General features: G+C 39.6%; 1 protein-coding gene across 1 annotated transcript in view; it reads right to left on the bottom strand.

Moving 5' to 3' along the window:
* CD2AP (CD2-associated protein) overlaps positions 1-12170 on the bottom strand; it is a gene marked incomplete at its 3' end in the record, with an annotated part of 51267 nt that extends 39097 nt beyond the window's left edge. The window contains exons 1-2 of the mRNA XM_010017205.1: positions 12134-12170; positions 8916-9076 (exon numbers count right to left, since the gene is read on the bottom strand). Coding sequence (XP_010015507.1) covers positions 8916-9076; positions 12134-12170 — 198 coding nt within the window. The remainder of the gene's footprint in view (positions 1-8915; positions 9077-12133) is intronic.
* Positions 12171-12596: the final 426 nt, after the last annotated feature.

Here is a 12596-nt window from a genome sequence, read left to right as displayed (position 1 = left end):
AGTGTTCTGGGATTACAGGCCAGATGAGCTAGCCTCACACAGTAAGTTTCAAGTTCACAAGTAGATTACCTCATTCAGCCTCATAAAAAAAGGCAAAAGAACAGATTTAATATTAACTGTACTGGGTGTACACACACGTTGATTTATTAGACATATGTCTAAGTACTAAAAATACAGCACTGGAATGCATGCCCAGAGCCTCCAGGATGTAACAAACATTACATCTTACAGTATGTGGATAACTGAACTTTTTGGTATTATTCTTGAATGATCTGCTAATTCCAGAATACATATTTATTGCTGTATCTTAGACTTACATATACAGTGAAGGTCCAAACTTAAAAGTAAGTTTTCTGCACATGTCCAGTCAATTGTCATTGATCAAGACACTGGCAGTGCTTCACGGAGTTTACTCAATGATGGTTGCAAACGCCATCTGATGGAACACACCCTGTTTGCAAGCTTCCAGCCAGGGAATGTTTACCTTTCTCCTGTGCTCAGAGAGGAATTCATAAAACTACACCCAAATCAAATATAAAAACTAAATAAGGACAGGCAAAAGAGCAGATGTTTCATGTGGTTAAACGAATAACTACTTGTACATGCCTGTTGCTTCTTCTGGACTAGCTTGTGCAACAAACCCTTACACTCAAACCAAGCAGCACTATGAGTACCCAGGAGTGTACAGCTACAACAGAGGAATATCCCAAGCCAATACACCATTAGAAAAGCAAAAGGCACATGTACAATCAAGGAACTTGAATAAGTCAAATCAAAGAGAGTTATTAGCATATTAAGTAGGATTCACATAAGTTGTTAATTACATTTTATCCTCCATCCTTCAGAACACTATTTCAAGTTTCCTTCCGTACCAGTACTGCCACTGAGGCTAAATGAAGGAGCCATTTCTATTTCTCACATGCTCTTGGAAGCGCAGTATTTGTAAACTCCCTATTTCCAAATATATTTTAAAATACTAAATATTAAAAGCACCACCAGGGTTCTCTTCATTCTGTGTTCACATTCAACCATGGAAAACTTCACAATACTACAGTTTTTTACTCTTACAGTGAAACAAGTTTTCAAATGCAAACTGAAACATTCTTTACAGGTGACATTTTAAAATGTGCTCATGTAGAACAAGGCAAGGGCCACGTTTTCTGCACTGAAATAGTTAACTTAAGGCAAGAATCTGTGACATACCAGATCTAATACTCTCAAGATAAATAACTCACATAACCACATAATTTTCTCATGCTGTATCTTCCTTATCGCTATACCTACACTGCTTTGGAATATGCAATAATTCACACATCCCAAACCAACATTGTTAAGGCAATAAAATCCCAGTGCTGTATCATCCCATCATACAGATGACACAAAAAGACAACCTGGCACACAGGTGTCCACAAGCTGTGTCAGTCATAGCAGCTGTACAGAGCAAAGTCTCAGACCATCTGTAAACTCAAACCAACCTCAAGACTTTGTTTTTCCTATCTTCATCCCAGATACAGTCAGTTTATGGAGAGAACTCACAGGGTCAGGGCCCAACTGACCCCAGCAGTCAACCCAGCAATTCGATTGCAAAAGTCACAGGAAAAATAATCCATGATGAGCCACGAATCTCAGTAAAAACTCTCATAAATGACTTTATGGCTATATATAATCAGTGCCTTGTGTATACGCAACAATGTTTTCAGCTAGATTTTTGGGGCTATTTTAGTATTAATTTTAGACACAATGGTTGCCCCCATCATACAGAAGACTCACCCAAGTCATTTATCCTGACATTCCAGATGCAAGAAAGCCGTTTCCTTGTTTATTCAGGACAAAATAGCTGGCTAGCAGAGATCTGCTTCTTGCACCACAAGCACAGGAATCATTATCACCGTTCTTGCAAATCCCAGGCATGTACTGATGGATGGGATTAGCAGAAGCAGCTCAGGCAAACCTGCACGGCACCTCCTGATAACACACTCTGCAGTGGTACTATTTTCTCCAAAAGCCAGAAGGAACAATGATTTGCACCGTCCTATCAGCAACAGGTCTTGAAGCTCCAGCCTGCACGCTCAAGCCTCATTCCTTGCCAGGAAACAAAGCCACCTTACACCCATAATTTCTCTCGTATACTCAGCACTGAAACCAAAATTGCTTAATATGGCTTTCAATCTTGCACGTTATCTTTGTTTCTGAGACTGAGAACTGACAGCTTTGAAGCAAGTATCACCTTCTTGCCAGCAGGGCTGCCTACCTCTGCCTGGGAAGCCAACGACACCTCCGAGCTCCTCAATCTCACCTCCCTATGCACGCCACTGTGATTAAACTTTCCTCAGAACAACAATAAGGCAAAGGAAAAAGCTGTATAAACTATCATTTGACTGACAGCAATTCATAAATTAACGCATATATAATTTTATCCAAGCATTACCTGAATGCAAAGAATTCAGACAGAACACCTAGCAGAAGAACAAACCCAGAAGTCCTGGACACAGATATGTGTTTTATTCCATGCTATAAAGACATCTCAATTACTTCAAACTAGATGTACAGGGCTTATCCTATATACATTGTATAAGAGCTTAGGCACAATTAAATGCCATAGTAACATTAAGAACAACCCAGAAGAGAGTGACACTGTCCCACCCACGATCCCTCCCAACTCCACAATTCCTGTTCAAAGTTCTGGGCGAGGTCAATTTTCTATTTTTGAAAAGGAATTAAGGAAGACGCTACGCTTGAAAGAGTTCTCAGCCAAAACTACTCTCTCCAGTTCACAGCACGTGCAGTGCTTAACAGCATCCCACCAGCAAGGAAAGAGGCAGCAAAGACACAGCCTTAAGAAGGTAGGTCAGCAGTACTAATACCCAAGCCTGGTGAAAGGAGGCTTTTAAAGGAAGGAAAAGGGGATTGGGTTTTGTTTTGTTCACACAAACACAGAGACCAGGAAGTTGAACAAGAAAGTAAACCTTAAAATCACCATTTTTAAAAGAAATTCTTCATGCAAGAACCATAGTGGTCTGCATTTCCTAAGGGTCCCTATAAACTACAGAAGGGTAGATAAGCTAAACCAAACCCAAGTAATTTTATTACACAACCAACTCCAAGGCCAAGAAGTCACACAATATATTAAATAAAATCTAAAACTTATACTACAGTCACAACTTTCACATTTGTGTTGCTGTTCACGTTCATTACCCTGAAACGCAAAGTCTGCTTAAAATATTTGCTGTTAAGAACATACAGAGAAATAAAGCAAACTTACCACTTCCAAGGACATATTTGCTTGAACACACACAGTGTTGCAGGGGTTTTTTTATTTAGGGAGAGGAAGAAAAATGTCACAACGAGCAAAGTTCACGTGTTAACCTGAGGAGGACCCAGGATCAGCACCGAGCTAAGCGGGAGCAGCTGCACACACCTGCACAGGCAAAAAGCTTTCTCTGAACCAGCTCTAAGGCCGACATGTCCTTGGCTGAGCCGGCAGCTGAAGCGACGCATATCCCAAACATGCTTGTTGAAGTGTCCAGTTTGCTCACCAGAATGCCCCTGAAGCCTACCAGCAAACTTTTCTACCTTAACTGATGAAAGCTACTAATTAATCTATCTGCTGCTCCTCCCTTGTTCAAGTTACTGCCTTGAGCTTGTAATAGAACTGGTTTTACTACCACGAAAAGCTGTATTACTCACAGTCTAGCTAGTTACTAAACTAATATAGCAATGAATAAAATTAAACAAGGAACTTTAGTGATAACATTCTCAGTCATGTATGGACAAACTTCAAAAATGAGCAGAAGGATGAACACCAAATCATCCCTTCCAGCTGATCAACACAATAGTCGGCTGGAGAGTGAACAGAGCTACTCAGAATAAACAAACAAGAAAACAGAAACAAATGAAAAACCCAGCCCAAAACCAAAAAACCTTCTACATCCTACAAACCTTCACATCTCCAAAAAGCTCACGTATTCAATCTAACAGCACTACTGCATTGCTTGAGCCTATAATGGAGATGAATGTGTGTGTGCACATTCCATGCTGTGATGAATTTTAGGAAGGAAAAGCCACTCTTAAAGAAAACAATACAACTTTGCTAGGTTTCCATTGTTAATTCTTTTCAGGAATTTTTTAAGTTGTTGTTTTTAAATTGCCCATACAGGAAGAGGGAAAAAAAAGGTGATAATAATGACAGGAACAAGAACTCCAGTTCAAATATTTCAGCCCCACTAAAAGCATAGCATATATGCACATAGTTCAAACAGGAAATTTCAAATCAGGTTTGGTTAATAAAATTGGATATTTACGCAACCCAAATCCAACACTGCATTACAGGCAGAAAATCTTTAAAAGGCCTAATGCTGAAAAGTGAATTCAAGGAAATCAGCTTCCCAAGTAGGCAGTATAACTGCTTGTACTTCCTTTTTTTTTTTTTTTTTTTTTTTTTTTTTTTTTTACGTAGTTTGTTTTTTTTTTTTACCTACTTGTTTACCACAAGCTTTTTCACCACCCCTGAGCTCTAGTTTCAAGACTGCTTTGGACATCCCACCTCAACTTCTCTCCCAGCTTTTACAGTACTCCATGCTCTGCATCCAAGGCATTGTCACGCTAGCATCTGAGGATGTTTTGGGGACTTTATGGGGTTCCCCTGAATTGACTCCACCTGTTCTCTTTCTTCTAATGCAAAACAGTGGAACTCAGCACCAAGAACTGCACCTTTTGGGGCAGACAATCTCAGGCTGCTGGTTAACCTAACCTAATGCAGGAATATCTTGGGTCCCAGTTGGCACTAGGAACTGGGCACCACCAAGCTCTGATCCTTCTTCAGGATCTCACAGTCAATGGGCAAAATGTTTGGGTAGAAGTCAAAAACCAAACCCAACCAAAAACTTACCAGCAGATGTTATAAGGTACCAAGCATCACAGCAGCAGCCACAGGAAGCTTCCATATATTCCGTCCTGCATTCGAGTTATTTCAAAGTCATAGAGTGCTTAGCTCACCTACTTGCCTGTGCAACAAATTAACTCGTTTGAAAACACAGTGTCAACTTCTTTTGCTGCACTTCTGACAGGAAAGACCCAATTGCTACTACTACACAAAACATAAACCTCCTGCCACTACATGCAACTCTTTTGCAATATTTGGAAGACTTGAGAAAAAGAGATAGACATAATCAAAAAGTATTTGCTGCATGACTAACAATTCCAAATGAAGCTGATAGCACTTGTTCAAACAGAAAAGACACATTTGTCAAAGCATGCAGAACTCGAAGTATGAAAAGTAGTGTAAAATGGCAGTAAATCCTGTGTACTAGCAAAGCCCAGAAAGAGGAAACAGAAGGGGTGATGATAGAGTCTGAATCTGGGGCACCAAACACACCCAGGCAGCATGAAGCGATAATCCTCCTGTTGATATTTTGGTTGTCCTTCAAACAGGCAAGAAACAGCTGCACGCTGCCTGGCAGCCAAGGACAGTCTGCATCTTGCCACAAAGGCAACAAGCTCTTTTCCTGCCCTCAGACAGGATGAAGAAGAAAGATTAACAAAATGAGTGAAAAGCAAACTAGCTGGAATTAGCACCTCCCCTCCCCCCACAATTCTCCTGCAGATGTCTGATGAAAATCAAAGGCTTCTTTTAAAGAACTCATTTATCTTCTCTAAAAACACCTATCATTTGAAAAAGAAAATATGTCCATCTTCACCCTGTTTAATCTGTCATATATTTGTTATGCTTTTAAATATTTTGTACATGCAGAAGCCAGCCAGATCTAGTGGATAACACATGTGTTTTCAGTTTCAAATGCTAATATCTTTCAAATCAACACAGATTATAATTTACCATCCATATTCTGCAAGGAGAGGTTATACTCTGGCCTCAGTTCAATCCTTAACAAACCAGCACCAATATCACAAAAAACCCAAATTTATCCATATAATGAATTCAGGCCAGATCCCCATCTAATGCATGAAATTACACTCATAACAAGAGAATAAGAAAATTCTTTCAATAAGGAATAAATATTCAAGTATGTTCCCAGAGGTCTGCATCCAAATATGCAAACCTTGGTGCAACTTTTGGTTCTGTCACATCAATTTGCTCTCTCTGGTCACGTTTCTACTGACCTGACCCGAGACATCTACCCCATGCACCCAAGTTTCCCCCAGTCCTCCCAGCCTAGTGTCATTCCAGATCTTTCCACCTCACTGCATCTTTCAGATCCTTAGTCTCCTTTCCCTGTCCTGTGCGTCATGAGAAATTAGCAATATTTTTCCTTCTTTCACATCCTTCTTGTCATTACCCCTCCCAATGAACTTGCTACACTTCTCTACTCTTAACCCTACAAGTCCTTGCAGGAGCTGTTCCTACTTTGATTGGTAAGGCACCCCTTCTCACAGAAAGCTCAGAAGCACACAGAGGCCGCCACCACCACCTGGTGATGCTGAGCTACTGGGTGAGGCAGCAAATGAGTAAATCCAGTTCTCAAGGGACTTTCCTTGTTCACAAGACCAAAGTACAATCTTGCTTCATTTTATTTCCACATTCTTCCTGAAGTTCACCCACAACCTGCAGGTGTTAACACTGCACATGGCCAAGATGAAGCATTTGAGTTCAGTTGTTGGGGCTTGGTATTAGCACCAGACTGGTCACAGTTTTTCACAGATCCTGGCCATTCAACAACCTACAGCACCACCAAGTGAGATCAGTTGAGGAGGGGGAGGCAGAAAAACCCCCACTTCCCCAGAAATGGTCTCTATCACTACCTGTAAATTGACTTTTAAGAAGAAACTATAATCAAATTGGCCATCAAGAAAACCACAACTTCAAACTTCCCTAAAAATTAATTCTTTCCCATCATATCATCACTGCATGACAGTCTTCCACAGCCTATGCACACCATCTTAAAAAGTTCCCAAAATCAGCCTCGTAACTGCACTCAACTCCACACCAAGAAGGCAAGTTATTCCCTGCTGTCATGAAACCAGAGATAATTTTATTCTATGCAATTTGCTTTCCACTTCTCCAAATTCCTATGCCACCTAGAAAACTGACTGCGCCCTGTGAATCAGGATAACTGACCATGCCATGCACACACTGAACAGCCGTATAGTTAGAAATACCTGGAGCTGAGGTGCATGAGGACTTTTCAGAATCAAAATAATTTAAATTGAAGTTTATAAAAGCCACAGCTGCAGGAGGGCAAGAAAACACCCAACAAGTTTAGTGTTCAACATGGAAACAAGCCACAACTGACCCTTCTTTGCTGTTCAGTACCAAGCAGACAGTCTTGATGACACAAGAACCAGGGAAGAGCCATGGTTGATGCTTTCTTCCCATATGGCACTTGTGTGCTAACTAAATACATCATCAACACAGGAATCATTGAAACACCACTTAAGGTAAAATTACTATTTATACAGGACTCAAACCCCAAGTGGATTTTGAACTAAACTACAAACAACATAAAAAAAATATTAGACAAGTCAAAGGCATTCACACAAACTTGGTAGGAGACCCTGAGAACAACTGGAATATTCCCATCAGTTTTAAAAGTTAGATACTTAAACCCCTCTGCAGTAAATAAAAAATGACTAATTTTGCTTTTTCAGTCAGATGAACAGAAAAATTGTCAAATTTAACATATACAGTGCAAAGAAGTGTTTACAGCACCGGACAAATTTTCCCTTAGGTTTAGCGATATGAGAAGATCACAGTAAGATCCATTAGATACTTCTATTTTGCAAATAATTAGTTTCACTTTAAAAGAGACAAATACCTAAATTCTCTTTGAAGCTATACCAAGCAACCCTTGGAAGTTTCTAAAAAAGTTAAAAAGCATAAAGAAGCAAAATATAACGTCTCCATAACATTTGCACAGTTTAGATGAGAAAATATCTGCAGCTCAGTAGACTCTGAACTTCAGAGTATAATAGCACACTTTGCTGCTTTGCAGACTTCTTCATTGTAAGTAACTAATAAATAGGTGCATATTTAATATTACGTTTAGAAAATCTGTGGAGAAAACAGGAAAAAACTTGGAAGATATGAACAAGAATTTCAATTAAAATTAGGACACAAACACAAAATAAATATAAAAGGTTAGAGAAGCAATATCTCACAGCAGAAAACTACTGTAAGTTTGTTGCATGGGACCAGGTAAGACAGAGCTCCCAGAGAAGAGGCTCATCTTCAGTAACATGATGACTAACCCAAAGACAACACTGCTGCAGCCCAGCAGAACACTTACCTCACACCCTTCCTGTTTCAGGTATTTACTGCTGACAAATGGGAAGCCCAACCAGGAAACGAAACAAACTGAAAACCAATCTGATTCCATAGTTACCTTTCAGTTGGGCACATTCCCTGCCCTGCCCCTTTGCACGGTCACAAACTGGCAGTGCCAGCAATGGTGAGTCCAGGGTAGGGCCAAATTGCTCCTTCAAACAAAGCATCTTAATCCCAGCTGAAATACCCACACAACCATAGCCTAAGGATGTAGTTTTTCATTATAGCTGAGCTGACTGAGCTGTGACCCCACTTTCCCAACTCTCTCATGACTTCCTGTCTTCTGTAAGGGTAGGCTTGGAGGTTTGTTGTGGTTTTGGTTTCTTAATCAGTTCATCTCACTAAAGCAGGTAACTATGGCTACAGAGAACTGTTAATGCACTGCAGCAGTAGGAGGGAGACAGAATATACAGCACAGGGGTACAGACCAAAAGAAATGCTAAAGTGAATAAGAACAGCAGAACTTACACAAAAACAGCCTGAAAAAGCATACTAAAAAAAGATAATTTAAAAGATTGTCCAGTTAAAAAAACAAACCATCTTGTTACAAATACAACTGATGTGTGTATTAACCATTTCAATAGCAGCTAGCCTGCTGTATAATCACAGTAAAACCAAGTCAATGCAGAAAACTCACCTTCACGAAATTGTCAGGGAACATGCCCCTTTTGCCATTTAGCTCCCCTTCTAACCATCCTTCTTCTTCCAGTTTTTTCACATTCCTGATGATTTCCCCAACTCTTATTGTTAACTCATCATCATGCACTGCATCATAGTCATATTCCACAATATAGTCCACTAAAAAGAAAAAAAAACCCACAGTGAATGCAACTCAGACATGGAAATGCACCTTGTAAGCCATGCATGTACAGAAAGGCAGACCTAGCAACAAATGCTAAGAATAAGTGTTTCCATTACAGCAGCAGTCATTTGGGAATTGTAGTGTTCCCAACCATTTTGGGGAGGGGAAGAAAACTCTACAGTCACCTACTCGAATAAAGTAAATTTAGGAATATGACAGCAGGTCATATATTGATGGTGGTGGGTAGGATTTTGGACATGTGTGGTGGAAGGGATTGCTAGCAGTGGTTTTCTTCCCCTGGCGCCTAAATCCCAGCCTAAGATTTACCATTTATGAATCACTGCCCACAGGGCAATCATTTGTTACTCAATGCATATCTGGGGCCAAGGAAGGAGAAAGGTTCAAATTGTCTGTGTATGGTACATACTTGCTTTGTTAATTCTCATACTTGCAACTGCTATTATAGCTGCAAAAAACTGATTGTTGTGCACAGAATATTTTGCAGGTTTGATCCAAGAAATGTAACATAGCCCGAAGGTGTCCAATTGACAGTATCATACAACTTAAATTGCACAGACGTGTAAAAGGCACCCTCCTTCAGATTTATCTGCTTTTGAATGAAAAAAGAATAAGCACGCAAACTTGAATTTTTATATAATAAAATTTACTCGGAGGAATATTGCAATGTATTTACATACTTGTCCGTTTGTTGCCATGAGAGTTGCTTACTGACAGCTTAAGGCTTGTTTAGCAATAAAGGCTCATTTGTCCATCAAGAAATTCTGTTTATGCCAGAAATTTCCACAGATCTGCAGCGATCAAATAATCTTCCCTCACTAAGATCCAGTTAGGACAGCCAGGCACTACCAAACATAACACTATTTTCACTGAAACTTCCCTGTGCTCTACACATCGCAACAAGCACGCAAAGATGAGAGCACAACAGGGTCAAAAGTCAGAAATCCTGAATCCTGAATGGCTGCAAAAACTTTTTCCCAGGTTACTCTTTATTCTATCAGTGCATAATAATATCCAACAATTAATTCACAAATTAGGGAATTGAATGGGGTAAAGTATTATTTCCTGGTACTGAACTTACAGCTCCATTAAATCAATGTATAATTCTGATCTGTGAACAATTTTGATCAAAAGTGTTGCTGCATGCATGTTGTGATATATCCTTTATCCCCCTGTTGCCCGCAGATGAAGTCAGAAAACCCTCAGTAAAAAAACCCAGAACCACATCATGGTGCCATGAATACAAAAGAAGCCAGAATGATTTGTCTGGCAAACTATTTTCTGAATACACCCATTGACAAAGGAACCAGTTGAATATAAACACAAAGACTTAGTTTCCTTTAAGTAAGAAAACTTTTCTTCATCATGAACAGAAATCACCATCAGATATCTGCTCAAGATACACTTTCTGGAAATCCTAACACACACTTTTTGTACTGTATACATTACCTTTTTGTAGTGCATACATTTATTCTTGCCAAATGCATTCTCTAAGCTTACTTCAAAGCATCATATTTCCCCATTACTGCCTGCAGCAAGCATAGTAGTTTTGTCTTGCTTCTGCACTGAATTGTCTTCAGAGTTGCTGACATGAAATATCCCCTGGATAGAAAATACTGGCAGCCACAGATCATAAAGACAACAGCCATTCATCACCTACAGTCTGGAAATAAAAATGTCATCTTCTAATCAACTCAACCCAAACATTTTGGAAACCTATAAATGCATAAAAATAAGAAATCACCATCTTACATATTTCTCTCATGACAAACTGTGGTTTCAAGCATATTTCTGTATCACTTTATAGAACAGTTTTACAAAGTTAAACATGGAAAATGGCTCAGAACACATTGTCAGTCATGGTAAATACTTACAGCATTGCAGACTATGACTGGAACTGCCAAACACCTGGTCCTTTTTCCACAGAAGTAGTAAGTAACCATACCCACACTATGTCAACATGAACTAATTATTTTGAAAGCTCTTTTATTTTACTGGGGGAAACATTTCTATATTCGTGATTGAAATGCACAACATGTTGTTCATTTTGGTCACATCACCTTTCCTGACCGTAAAACATTGACTTGGTCATGCCAGCAACCAAAGGAGGATCTCAAGAACCTCCCAGTCATCATCTATGTGTCTTTGTGTTCCAAAGACAAATAGCAGTAAATCAATATCAGCTTTTTGTGTTTGAATTTTAGGTGCTGGATTTCCTCTTATCAATGATACTCAGTACCACCCTCGCTCTCATGGGCACATATACAAAACAGATCTAAACTTTGTTGTCTTACCTGTAAATTGGAGGGTTCATGGGGAATGTTACGGTAGTTTCAGCACATACTTTTTTCCCCACGTGACAACAGAAAGAGCAAGAAACTACACATCTCACTACTATGCGGTCCTCAAGAGGAACACTTACAAATTTTGCTTTTCAGTATTAGCAAGTAGCGCTGAATCAACTGTCCAGGTAATCTGGACTACAGTGTGACAGACAAGAAACCACTCTAGTACCAAAACAGTCCAGATTCAATAAGCTCTGAAAGGTCTTCAGGTAAATAATTACCCAAGTAAAAACAGTGGCCAGTGATGACAGAAAGTGTTTTTAGGGAATCACAACTCCTTACAACAACAATAATTAGGAATCATGGCAGTCCACAGATTACACTTCTGAATGCCTGAAATAGTTCTCAATGCTCCTGAATTATACCTCTGAATGCATCAAGTTCTTGCTTAAAAGTTTTACTCAAGAACAGATGTGACACTAAAATCAGTCAGCAGTAAGTTGGACTGCAGTAATATAAGCTGGGCAAAACTTTCAAAATTCAGAAAGTCTCAACTGATCAAAGGTGCAGCAGAAAACCTCAGAAACACAAACTACCAAACACACCTGTCTTACCTCCCCTCTGCTTTTTACACAGCTTTCTCAATTTCAAACCTAAGATCCATTATTTGTAGCTTAAAAGTCTGTAATGACCAAGTACTGGATGAAAAATAAACTTCTCAAGCTTGAGTATAAACACCAAAAGGTTTACCATGCTCTGACTGCATCTCACCCAAGGAAGACAACATTCTCCCGATTATTCACAGGCAGCATGGGCGATCCCAAACCACTTCCTTTGTCTTTTTCTTCTTTCTTTATCCTAGATCTCTAGCCAGTGGCAATCTTGTTTTGGCAAGAATTCAAATATAAATATAAGACAGCACCTGGCACATGCTTCTAACCAAAGGAAGAGGGAAGGAAACAAAACCAACCAATGAAACACAAATCAAACCAGACTCAGGTCGATTAGGGTATTGTAGAAAATAGATTGTAACAGACCAATAGAACATATTTAGAAACACAGGACCACTCTGTTTAGTGCCCTTGTAGCAGTCAAGGAGCTGGAAGCTCTGTTCAATGAGACAGATAGCTGGGACAGTGTCACCCAAGAGTACTAGAGTAGTGACAGTGGGAATCAGCAAAGATACATGGAAAGGAAATCATGCCTGACCAAC

The sequence above is a fragment of the Nestor notabilis genome, unplaced genomic scaffold (genome assembly GCF_000696875.1).
Source record: "Nestor notabilis isolate BGI_N333 unplaced genomic scaffold, ASM69687v1 scaffold7766, whole genome shotgun sequence".
NCBI classification, from domain to species: Eukaryota; Metazoa; Chordata; class Aves; order Psittaciformes; family Psittacidae; genus Nestor; species Nestor notabilis.
The sequence above is the reverse complement of the archived record's forward strand: the minus strand, read 5'-3'. Positions and strand labels throughout refer to the sequence as shown.